At 36.2% G+C, this 12,788-nt stretch overlaps 1 protein-coding gene across 4 annotated transcripts in view; it reads right to left on the reverse strand.

Moving 5' to 3' along the window:
- Positions 1-12,788, reverse strand: part of LOC123546618 (probable E3 SUMO-protein ligase RNF212) — a 29,035-nt gene that overhangs the window by 6,576 nt on the left and 9,671 nt on the right. For all 4 annotated transcript variants that reach the window (XM_053550966.1, XM_053550967.1, XM_053550968.1 and 1 more), the window contains 2 exons: positions 3,695-3,810; positions 101-165 (listed from right to left, as the gene is read on the reverse strand). In XM_053550966.1, coding sequence (XP_053406941.1) covers positions 101-165; positions 3,695-3,810 — 181 coding nt within the window. The remainder of the gene's footprint in view (positions 1-100; positions 166-3,694; positions 3,811-12,788) is intronic.

Raw genomic sequence — 12,788 nt, forward strand, 5'->3', positions numbered from 1 at the left:
TATATGGACTTCTTTCACAATTTCTAATTAAGTCATAATAAGCGTTAAAGAGTCACGGGTAACGGCAGCACATAGTGTTTAGTAATGTTATCAAAATTACCTTTGAAGTCAGTTTTAGTGCTGATGGTTTATTTGTTCCACAGAGAAGACATTTTTCCATCCAACCTAAAAAGAAAACAGACTTGCAAAAAGACTGTAAGCTTCATGAAAAAAAAAATGAGTGTAACAATAATTACTAAAACTGATACCAATGCAATGCTAGTTTGATTAATATTAATTATATATATATTCATGTTGTTCAAGTCAACTGATAAATTTACATACAGCTGAACCTGCACTGTACTGTGGTCACCTGTATTAAGCAGCCACTTGTCTTAAGCTGCCAGTCAGCTTTAACTTCCCAAACTGGTTTTGTTTTACAATTATCAACTCATTTACCTTAAGCAACCATACTGTCAGGCTGCTTGATATATGTGTCTGATTGTAAATCTTTTAGTTTTAAAAAATGATTTTAAATTTGTTATCTCAATCTGACTTAGCAGCACATTTTGATGACAAAATTTCAGGTGAATGAGGAATTATATTAGTCAGAGCTCCAGATAAGCTTTTAGTGCAATTTGGTATTTACCCATCACTTTTTGTCTGAATTGGGTTTTGGAAATCTGAATTGGGTAAAAATAATATTATTACCCAGCTTTCAGAAGTAACTGGGTATTTGCTAAAACCAATTTGGTATTTTAATTTATGGTTCTAATTATGTGTATCTTTAACCAAGTACATGTATATTTTTTCTCTCAATGTTTAATGTGTTCTGGAATACTTTTGTTCCATTGTCTTTTTTTGTTTTTTTTTTCACTTTTAAATGCAGTTGGAGATCATTCATCCACAATATCCCGAACGATGTGTTCACTGCAACATGTGCTCTTCCGTAAAATGTAGGCCAGTATTGGTGACAGTGACAGTCACTGTATCATCAAAAACAGGTAACTTTGTTGAACAACAAAATATCCTATTTTGTTTGTTTGGGCTGTTTTTTTTGTGACCTCTTTTAGTACTTTTTTATTGGGGTAATTAATTGTTTAAGAAGCATCCAAATAACACCAATCAGACTGAATGGTCCTTTGATTTTTCCTATAAATAGTAACCTGTCTGTTGTCTAGCATTAAAGTCTCATACCCATTCCAAGGGGCAGGACGTGAAGTGGCTGCACACTTGGTTCAAGCGAGCGAAATGGTTGCAAACTTACTAAATGGCGGATATTTTCTGAAATCATTGCGTGTTCGCTTGTTTTTTTTTGTCAGGTTTACAAGTGGGTTTCTATGGTATTTTGAACTCTATGGATATGTGCAGGCATCAGTTCTATGTCTATGTCACACTCGGTTTTGCATTTCAGGGTTGTAGATTTCGAATTCTCAAAGTTATTGAAGTTATAAAATGGTCATGTTCATGTTTTGATATTTGAATTGCCGTTTTTTTCATTCTAATGATCAAACTAGCCTGTTTTTGGGCCCTTAAATGAGACAAAACAACTAATTGTGAAGAGTTCTATAAACGTTTGGCTCTGCATGTTTTCAGGATAGTGCTATACCCAAATAAATCTTGTTCAAGCACTTTTTTGTTGCAAACTTGTACTGAAAAATAGTGTCCACTATCAGAGAATGTTTATTGTGCAACTAGAGTACATTTCTTTTCAGTTTGGGGTTGTACATTTTTATAGCATCAAATGGCCCTTTGATATTTTAATATAACTGTTGATAAAAAAGAAACATCATGTTTTCATGAAACCTGGTAGGATTAGGGTTAGTGTTCATACATAATTTTAACATCTTCCCTATTTATAGATTCAGCTGTCTAGATTGCAAGCAGAAATAAAATTAAACTTTCGGAGACATTGTCTATAGGTAAATTTTGTCTTTTGGATCTCGCCCATCTATATACACTATACAGACGACGACTTTAACATGCAGTTGTTTTCTTTCAGATCTTTTCAAGTCTAGATGCTATGAACATCAGACGCTATTATGACCCGAGAGCATGAACATGAATCTTCATTAGCTTAACAAACTACGCTAACACGTATATCAGATTTATTGGTATCAAAGACAATTTATAAAATTTTGTAAGCCTATTCTTATTTTCTATTCCTATTCTGAACCAACAATTTTAGCAACCTAAAGTCCGATACATTTTTTGCGTAATATTATCATACAAACAAGCAATGTTGGTTACCAACCAGTGATGAAAAGTAAATTAATTGCAGTGCCATAATATTAAAGACATATAAGTATTGCTACAGAAATGAATGGCAAGGACAAACATAAATGCCGTTTACTTGCAAAATTTATTTTAATTGTTAGAAACAAAACAAAAGCGTCAAGTGCAACAGTGTATAATGTTGAATGTTCAGTTCTTTATATTATATATTGTTAATTTTGCATTACATTGCAATATATTACACAAATTACCAGTGTTACTTTTTATTGCAGAGACCACGAGTTTAACCGAGGGAAAGGAAGCGTACCAAAGCATGGAACATTAAGAAAATTGAATGATATATCAAGAGGTGTTCGACCAGTTAAGTCACATTACAGAGTTGACGAGTCCACTAAGACTATATATTTCGAGCAAACTCATAAATTAAACAGTTACGCTGTTAGTGGAAATGTTCGGCTGCGATTAAATCCGTCTTCTCTGAAAATGAACAAACATAATTGTGATGTTTTCTGTTGATTGCATCCACAAATTTAAATGCCAACTCTACTGTTTTCAATTTTGCCCTAATAAAGTTGCTTGTGTTCAAGAATACATCTTTTTGGATACCGTGCAACTTGGGTTTTGCCTTTTCCGAAGTAGTTTGTGGTACTTCTTTCTGTTTAAAACCATTCAATTTTCCAATCAGAAACTTTAACTGACAAAATTAAGCACGTGATAAAATGATGGGAGCTACATTCATGTTTCAGCAGATGTTACACTGTAACATAGATGAGTTAAACATTTTAACTCAGTTTTACTCTCATTGTTACATCGTCCATGTGTTTTAAGTGTTAGTATCAAATTATTTATTGTTTTGATACACAGTAGTATGACTTATAAGATATTCAAAGAAGACGATTTATGTTTCAGAAACAAAATATGAACTATGCCGCATGTCCATAAAGGGGTATTTTACATGTATCTTATCACCAACACTCAATAGCCTTGTTTCGTATTTTGATCATGTTATATCGACACAAGATTGCGCAGGTGGATAAACAACTACTGTAACTTCTAACGAGCATCATAATCATATCTTAGACCGGGATATATTTTTTATTTACATGTCCTGTGTATTTGATATATATAAAGGCACTTACTTACTGTAGCTGATACCATGCTATTCACATAAATCTGCTGTGCTCCACATGGGACAGAATTTCAAACTACACAAACCATCATTTGTCCCCCAAAACTGGTGCTATTTTATTCTAAGGTGGACTGTCACACTATACTGGTAAACTTAGCAGGCTTCCATGTCTTATTTTTTAATATGAAAATCTTTGTAATATTTTTTAGGCGGTTTCATGCTTATTTTTAAAAGGCATTTTTGTTAAGGTATCATTTCTAAATGACTCTTCTGTAGTAGAAAACTTAACAGTTTTAAAACTCCTGAAACATGTTTGAAATAAGGACATTCAGTTTATAACCCTCAATTTACCTTTGTTCTGGCATCCTTCACAATATAAATGACCACAGTTGGTGAGAAAATAGCCCCTACCATCTCCAGGCTGTTTATAGCAAGTATTACAGTGTAACCAATCGCCCATAGTCTTTCTGAAATGTGACAAAACAACTATTTAATAAAATAAGTTACAATTTCATTGTGCTTGGTGGTGTAAAGTTTTTATGCCTCTTTCTCAATACTGCAAGCATTCTGCCTCAAGTACACGGGTACAAAACAGTGCCTGCGGTACCGCCTGTGCCGATGAGGAATGAAGGCACATCGCTTCCAGTACCGCAGGTACTTCGCCAATATTTACAAAACGAGCGAGATTGGTGAGTGATTTTTGTCATTTTGTTACTGCATCCAGCACTTTTTTAAACAAGAGCTGTCTGATGACAGCGCGCTCGACTATTCGAAGAATTGACTGAAGAATGGGGTCAAAATATTTCCCCAGATATTCAGACAAAAGAAATAAATAGATTAGACAAACAATGTTCCTGTATTACTATGATTTTGATAAGTCTTGCACTAATTGGCAATATATCAGCCAATTTCAAAGTCCAAAAAGGGCCATAATTCAGTCAAAATAGTTATGTACTCTTGCCTACAGATGGAAATCATAATGATAAACAAGTGTTCAAAGTTTAAAAGCCATATGTCAAATAGTTTTGACAAAACATGGACTTGTATGAAAACAGAACCAATTTCAAAGTCCAAAAAGGGCCATAATTCAGCCAAAATAGATGACAGAGTTATTTTCTCTTTCCTACAGATAGAGACTATTATACTAAACAAGTGATAAAAGTTTCAAAGCCCTATGTCAAACACTTTACAAAAAATATAAACTGGTATGAAAAACTTAACCAAGATTTCTAAGTCAAAAGGGGCCATAATTCAGCCAAAATCCTTGATGGAGTTATGTACTCTTGCCTATAACTGGACATGGTGATGGTAAACAGGTGTTGAAAGTTTCAAAGCTTTATCTCAAAAGACCAGCCCCGACACACAGGTATAGACGACTTTCCAACTTCAAACCAAAACAAATTCGCCATTTTGGTAAAAGGAAATTACTCTTCGCGCTTACTGTCTACGCTAAAATCTAATATTGCTGTTACGTTCCCCTAAAAGATCCAGTAGTTTAAACTTTATTTTTCGTTCAAACAATATTAATTTCATATAAATTTAAAAATATTTTGATGGAAGATTATTAATAAGAGGGCCATCAAGGCCCTGTATTGCTCACCTGACCTTTTGACCTAAAGATCATAAAGATTAACATTCTGACCAAGTTTCATTAAGATATGGTCATAAAATTTAATGTGGTCTCTAAAGTGTCAACTAGCTTTTCCTTTGAATTGACATGGCGACCTAGTTTTTGACCCCACATGACCCAGATTCGAACTTGACCTAAAGATCATCAAGATCAACATTCTGCCTAAGTTTCATGAAGATATAGTCATAAATGTGGCCTCAAGAGTGTTAACAAGCTTTTCCTTTAATTTGACCTAGTGACCTAGTTTTTGACCCCACCTGACCCAGCTTTGATCTTGACCTATAGTTCATCAAGATCAACATTCTGACCAAGTTTCATTAATGTGGCCTCTACAGTGTTAACTAGCTTTTCCTTTGATTTGACCTGGTGACCTAGTTTTTGATCCTATATGACCCAGATTCAAACTGGACCTTGAGACCATCAAGATTAACATTCTGACCAAGATTCATGAAGATAAGCCATAAATGTGGCCTCTACAGTGTTAACAATCTTTTCTTTTGATCCGACTTGGTGACCTGGTTTTTAACCCTAGATGACACAATATCAATCCCATTCAAGATTTTATTGAGAGTAACATTCTGACAGGGCAAAAATTGTGATCTCCAGAGTGTTAACAAGCTTTTCCTTCGATCTGACCTGGTGACCTAGTTTTTTTTGGGGTTTAACGCCGTTTTTCAACAGTATTTCAGTCATGTAACGGCGGGCAGTTAACCTAACCAGTGTTCCTGGATACTGTACCAGTAAAAACCTGTTCTCTGCAAGTAACTGCCAACTTCCCCACATGAATCCGAGGTGGAGGACTAATGATTTTAGACACAATGTCGTTTATCAAATAGTCACGGAGAACATACGCCCAGCCCGAGGATCGAACTCATGACCACGCGATCCGTAGATCGACGCTCTACCTACTGAGCTAAACAGGCGGGTGACCTAGTTTTTTGATATGACCTGGTGACCTAGTTTTTGACCCCAGATGACCCAATATAAAACTTATCCAAGATTTTAAGGAGGGTAACATTCTGACCAAGTTTCATTAAGATTGGGCCAAAATTGTAACCTCTAGAGTGTTACTTACAGTCAAATTGTTGACGACTGACGATGGACGGGCGAGGATGGACACAGGGTGATCACAAAATCACAAATATTAGAATACTAACAAGAGGGCCATGAAGGCCCTGTATCGCTCACCTGACCTATTGACCTAAAGATCATCAAGATTAACATTCTGACCAAGTTTCATTTAGATATGGTCATAAATGTGGCCTCTAGAGTGTTAACAAGCTTTATAGTTGATTTGACCTGGTGACCTAGATTCTGACCCCACCTGACCCAGATTCAAACCTGACCTAAAGATCATCAAGGTTAACATACTGACCAAGTTTCATTAAGATATGGCCATGAATGTGGCCTCTAGAAAGTTAAGTAGCTTTTTCTTTGATTTGTCCTGATGACCTAGTTTTTTATCCTATCTGACCCAGATAAAAATTTGACCTAGATATCATCAAGATTAACATTCTGACCAAGTTTCATTAAGATATGGTCATAACTGTGGCCTCCAGAGTGTTAAATAGCTTTTCCTTTGATTTGACCTGGCAGCAGGGTTTTTTCTAGCTAATTTCGGAACATAGCCTATACCCCCAGAATTGGGAATTTTGACGCGTAAATGTTCCAAATTGGGAAATATTTAATCCCATAGGATATAGTAAGGATGTGTGTAAGCACTTTCTCACACACTTGTTTCACATTGTAGAACATCTTTAACATACTTCCATTAAGAAATTGTCCATAACTTGGTCAATTTTTGTGCAATTTTGATGAAAATTTTTGCAGAATGTAGATTGGGAATTTTTATATTAATTTTGGGAAAAATACATACTTTTTGGCATTGGGAATATAGCCGAATAACGGCTATAAAAACGGCCGAAAAAAAACCCTGCCTGGTGACCTACTTATTGACCCCACATGACCCACATTCAAGCTTGATCTAAAATCATCAAGATTAACATTCTGACTGAGTTTCATGAAGATACAGTTACAAATGTGGCCTCTAGAGTGTTAACAAGCTTTTCCTTTGATTTCACCTGGTGACCTAGTTTTTCACCCCACCTGACCCAGATTTGAACTTGACGTAAAAATCATCGAGATTAACATTCTGACCAAGTTTCACAGAGATATTTCATAAATGAGTGTTAACAAGCTTTTCCTTTGATTTGACCTGGTGACCTAGTTTTTGACCCAACCTGACCCAGATATGATCTTGACCTAAAAATTATCAAGATTAACAGTCTGATCAAGTTTCACAGATATTGTCATAAATGTGGCCTATAGTGCATTAACAAGCTTTTTCATTGATTTAACCTGGTGACCTAGTTTTTGACCTCAGATGACCCAATATCAAACTCGTCCAAGATTTTATTGAGGGTAACATTCTGACCAAGTTTCATGAAGATACAGTCTTAAATGTGGCTTCTAAAATGTTAAAAAGCTTTACTTTTGATTTCACCTGGTGACCTGGTTTTTCACCCCGCTTGACCTAGATTTAAAGTGGATGTAAAGATCATCAAAATTAACATTCTGACCATGTTTTATGAAGATACAGTCATAAATGTGGCCTCTTGAGTGACAACAAGCTTTTCCTTTGATTTGATCTGGAGACCTAGTTTTTGACCCCACCTGAGGCAGATTTCAATTTTACCTAAAAATCATCAAGATTAACCTTTTGACCAAATTTCATTAACATACAGTCATAAATGTGGCTTATTAAGTGTACACTAGTTTTACATTAGATTTGACCTAGTGACCTAGTTTTTCACCCCACGTGACCCAGATTCAAACCTGGCCTAAAAATCATCAAGATTAACATTCTGACCAAGTTTCATTAAAATACAGTAATAAATTTGACCTCTAGATTGTTAACAACCTTTACCTTTGATTTGACTGGGTGACCTAGTTTTTGACCCCACATGACCCAGATTCGAACCTGACCTAGAGGTCATCATGACAAATGATCTGATCAATTCCCCCGAGTTTCAAACTTAATATTAGGTCTGTTAACAAGCTTGACATTTTATTTGACCTGGTGACCTAGTTTTGACCCCATCTGACCCAGATTGAAGACCTGACCTAAAGATCTTCAAGATTAACATTCTGACCAAGTTTCATTAGGATATGGTTATAAATGTGACCTCTAGAGTGTTAACTTGCTTTTCCTTTGATTTAACCTGGTGACCTAGTTTCTGACCCCACCTGACCCAGATTAAAACTTGACCTAAAGATCATCAAGGTTAACATTCTGACCAAGTTTTATGAAGAAACAATCATAAATGTGACTTCTAGAATGTTAACAAGCTTCTCGTCTGATTTGATCTGGTGACCTAGTTTTTAACCCCACCCGACCCAGATTCATAACTGACCTAAAGATCACCAAGCTTGACATTCTGACCTACTTACCAGTGATTCATTTTGAAATCTGAAGATACGAGTCCATGGGACTCACATATTTTGAAACAATGAGTCCCAGCCAGAGAGTAATGAGTCAAAAAGGGACTCAATATAAAAATTATATATCATGAAACAGCAAGTCCCAAATTTGAATTGTTTGCTTTTTCACATCCTGTACATTGTATATTGGTTGACTGATTAATTGATTTAATAGGTTTTACATCCTATATATCTGCACCCAGGGGTTTTTTTTACGACTGGGGGAAGAGGCCCCAGCCTGTCATTGGGGGAAGAAAATAGCGCGCGACGAGCAGTTTTGGGGGATTTTTTCACTCTGGGGGGAATTTACAATTATGCATAATAAACACTTTAAACTATGTTTTTATTACATATTCTTGCAACCTTTAGCAACTATACACACTGTCACTTAGCAATAGATGGACTTACACTAATGTTCACTTATCATTGTAACAAGGTGGGTGGGGAGAGTTGAAATGCTCAAATCATTGAATATTTAAAGGTCACATGCTTTTATTCACAAAAAATGCTTTAAAATAAGAGTTGCTTTTGCTCTAGCAAAATACGTCGGCAAAGATAATAAATTTGCGTAACGGCCGACCGGCTTATTTAATCGAATCAAGCACATAAAATAATTACTTTAAATTAACAACACATATTACACAATACAGAATAAGCTGTTACCGCTAATTAAGAAGAGGTACAAACACGATAATCTGACGCTGCATTGTTTATCAATCATCTATATTACATACTGATAATAACCACGTGTCAGTCGGCGCGTGGCGTGATTGACATCTTTCAGTAGCTAATTAACATACGACGCTCCGCCTACTGTCATACTTACGCTGGTGTCGACAAACAGTATGAAGTTCACTGGGATTTTGATTGACAAGGGGCAGAGCTTTCGAACTCGTTACGCATCAAAGGGTATTACCGCGAGACAAGCAGACGCCAACGGCATATTATGTGCGGGTCAGATACGAGTTTTTATCGATTTTCGCTGGTCTAAACCGGAACCTCGGGTCCACTGAACGCTCTTCTAACATTTTTCTACTATTTCTAAAGGTTTTCACACCCATTGAAAATTGTGAAAGACCGTCTGCAATTGTGAACGAGTCCGATATTCGGTCGGGAAAATCGCTGGGAGTAATCTCCATTGCTTTGTTTACGATTTTGGAGGGGGGAATTTCGGACGTAGGGGAATTTCGACTGAGGTAGGGGAAATCCTTGGCTGTGGGGGAAATCCTCGGCTGGGGGACGAGGCCGATATTCGGCCTCTGCTTTAGAATAAAAAAAAACCCTGGCACCAGAACTGAACTAAACAGGATGAGGAGAAAAAAAAAACTGTTAAAAGTTGTATTTTGAAAGTTTCTGTTCTTTGCAGCTTTGTTCATACCGTTCATTTTTATGTTGTCAGTACAGATTGTTCAGTACATATAATCTTCACTTTCGTCATAGTGTTACCACGAATAAAGAGCGAGCCATTTAGAAACAAATTTTCTTTTTTTCTTATCTTGATTTTCAGACGTGCTCGCAGCCGCTGCTTCATTTTCTATTGAAATGCTCACTTCTTCAGTACCCGACGATTCACTCAAAGTTAGACCAAAAAAAAACCGGAAAGGTTTTGCTGTTTGGGATCTAACTTCTGCTGTTTTTTCAACGGCATCGTCAGATTGTTGAAATATTTTGGCCGAAATATCCGGGTACTTTGGAAACAATACTCCCAAACATAAAATAAATGACCGTCACCGATTGGTTAAAAAAATCACTACTGTCCAATCAGAATATGCTTTACAAATCGAACGGTGATAAGGTAGTTTTGACGCATGAAAATTATCCACGACATCCGTTCTACTTTTTAAACCATTAGAGGAAGTAAACGAAGGTACACATTATGTCAGTGAAATTGTTTGCGTCCCGCGGCTGCACACATTTCAAATTAACGCGTCCCCGGTGAAAAATATGCGTCTTTGACGCAGGACGCGCGGCAAAATGAATCACTGACTTACATTAAGATACACTGATAAATGTGGCTTACAGAGTGTTAACTAGCTTTTCCTTTGATTTGACCTGGTGACCTAGTTTTTGACCCAACCTAACCCAGATTTGAACTTGACCTAAAGATCATCAAGATTAACATTCTGACCAAGTTGCATGAAGATATAGTCATAAATGTGACCTCTACAGTGTAAGCAAGCTTTTCCTTTGATTTCACCTGGTGACCTAGTTTTTGACCCGACATGACCCAATATCAAAATTATCCAAGATTTTATTGAGGGTAACATTCTGACCAAGTTTCATTAAGATTGGGCCGAAATTGTGATCTCCAGTGTTTACAAGCTTTTCCTTTGATCTGACCTAGTGACCTTGTTTTTGACCCAACATGACCCAATATCGAACTCGTCCAAGATTTTATTAAGGGTAACATTCTGACCAAGTTTCATTAAGATTGGGCTTAAATTGTGACCCCCAGAGTGTTAACAAGTTTTTCCTTTGATTTGGCCTAGTGACCTAGTTTTTGACCCCAGATGACCCAATATCAAACTTGTCCAAGATTTTATTGAGAGTAACATTCTGACCAAGTTTCATTAAGATTGGGCTAAAATTGTTACCTCTAGAGTGTTAACAGTCAAATTGTTGATGACAACGGACAACTGACGACGACTGACAACGACGGACGTATTAGTGTCTGATGGCCCTTTCACACTTCCTTAGAAACAACATTTATTACACGAAATTTATTTTGAAAATATTTCTGAAATGCCTAGGTCTGCAGCTCTCAAAATTTAATACAGTTATATCTTACATCTGAGGCATATACGGACACTGTCAGACAACATCAAAAATGACATTTTGAGCAATTTGATAAGTTCCAAAATTATCAATGTACCCTTGGTTCGTTATGTACTCCTGTGGGATTTGTGTTTATCCCGAGCTCAGATATCTTTTCATAGATGAAAAGCTGACATGCGATGCTAAAGCCCAGGCAATTTCAATTTGTAAGAAAGTGCTGAAAATTGACTTCCCAATAGAAAAAAAAAAAAAAAAAAAAAAAGATGGGGTGACCCCTGTGTGACCCCGGACTATCTACGAATCAAAATACGGCTTTCGTTTTCAAGTTTAGCATTTCTACTTTCATTTTCTTTATGGAAATAGCTGCATGAAGGTCGAGTGACGTCCCTTACCAAAGAAAAGGGCCTGCTGTGTACTCTTATTGCGTATATGTGGCGTACATGATGTGTACTAAATTCTTGGACTTGAAATAGTATGCAGGATATACACTGCATATACACCAGTAGTACGTTTGTAGTACACTTTTGACATGCAAATGAGCTCTGCTGCGTACTACCTGCCGCGAATATATAGTACGCAGGAAGTACACCGGAGAAATTTAGTACGCGGGAAGTACACCTGAGAAATAGTACACAGCATGTACGCGGCACATACACTTTCCACATGCAAATAGGCTCTCCGGTGTACATGCTGTGAACAAGGTGCAATGTATTTTTTTCTGGTATTTTTGCATCAATATAATATTCTTTACACATTTAGTCAGTATAACTTTGTGCAAAGACATTTAGGCAATGGAATGCAATGTATTTTAAGTAAAGGAAGGAACTTAAGTTTTTAAGCCAAATCAAAATGTAAAAGAAAAAAATGTTTATTGATTACTATAATTGAATTAGAGAAGTTTAATTACTAATTAATATAGAATAAGTTTTGCTGTGGCAAGTTTGTTACATTTAAAATTATAACCTAAATTATAATACATAATATTTCCTTTATATATACCGGTATGTAAGTTGTCTTGATCAAGTTGCTAATTAAGTTATAAAAAGAACAATTATAATTCAAATACAAACGTCAAACACAGCTAAGTATGAAGTAAATAATTATACTACATGAATATTTTAACTTCAGTTAAAATACAAAAAGCAAATTCAACTTACAAAACTTTGATACTGTATGTTAGTCCTTAATATTTTAGTATATTTTACTCTAAGAGACTGTTGTCATTTTAGCTCCAATTTTCAAATAGACAGGAAGTTATTACTGGGCATGCTCCAAAGAGATCACATGATGGGCAGCTGATGATGGGTCTAATCTATAACCAGAGTTGCTAGAAAAATCTGTTTTCTTGCTGTGTATATGAAGTGTACTTCTGAAAATTTCAATCACTGTGCCGCGTACATGTTGTGTACTAATGTCTCCTGCGTACATGCTGTGTACTCTGTGAAATAGTACGCAGCAATTGTAGGCAGCATGACTGTGGTGTATGTAAAACGTACTTCTCTGGCGTACTACTGTGTTCGCAGCATGTGCGCAGCAAGTACACATTATGTACGCCGCAGA

The sequence above is a fragment of the Mercenaria mercenaria genome, chromosome 9 (genome assembly GCF_021730395.1).
Source record: "Mercenaria mercenaria strain notata chromosome 9, MADL_Memer_1, whole genome shotgun sequence".
Lineage (NCBI taxonomy): Eukaryota > Metazoa > Mollusca > Bivalvia > Venerida > Veneridae > Mercenaria > Mercenaria mercenaria.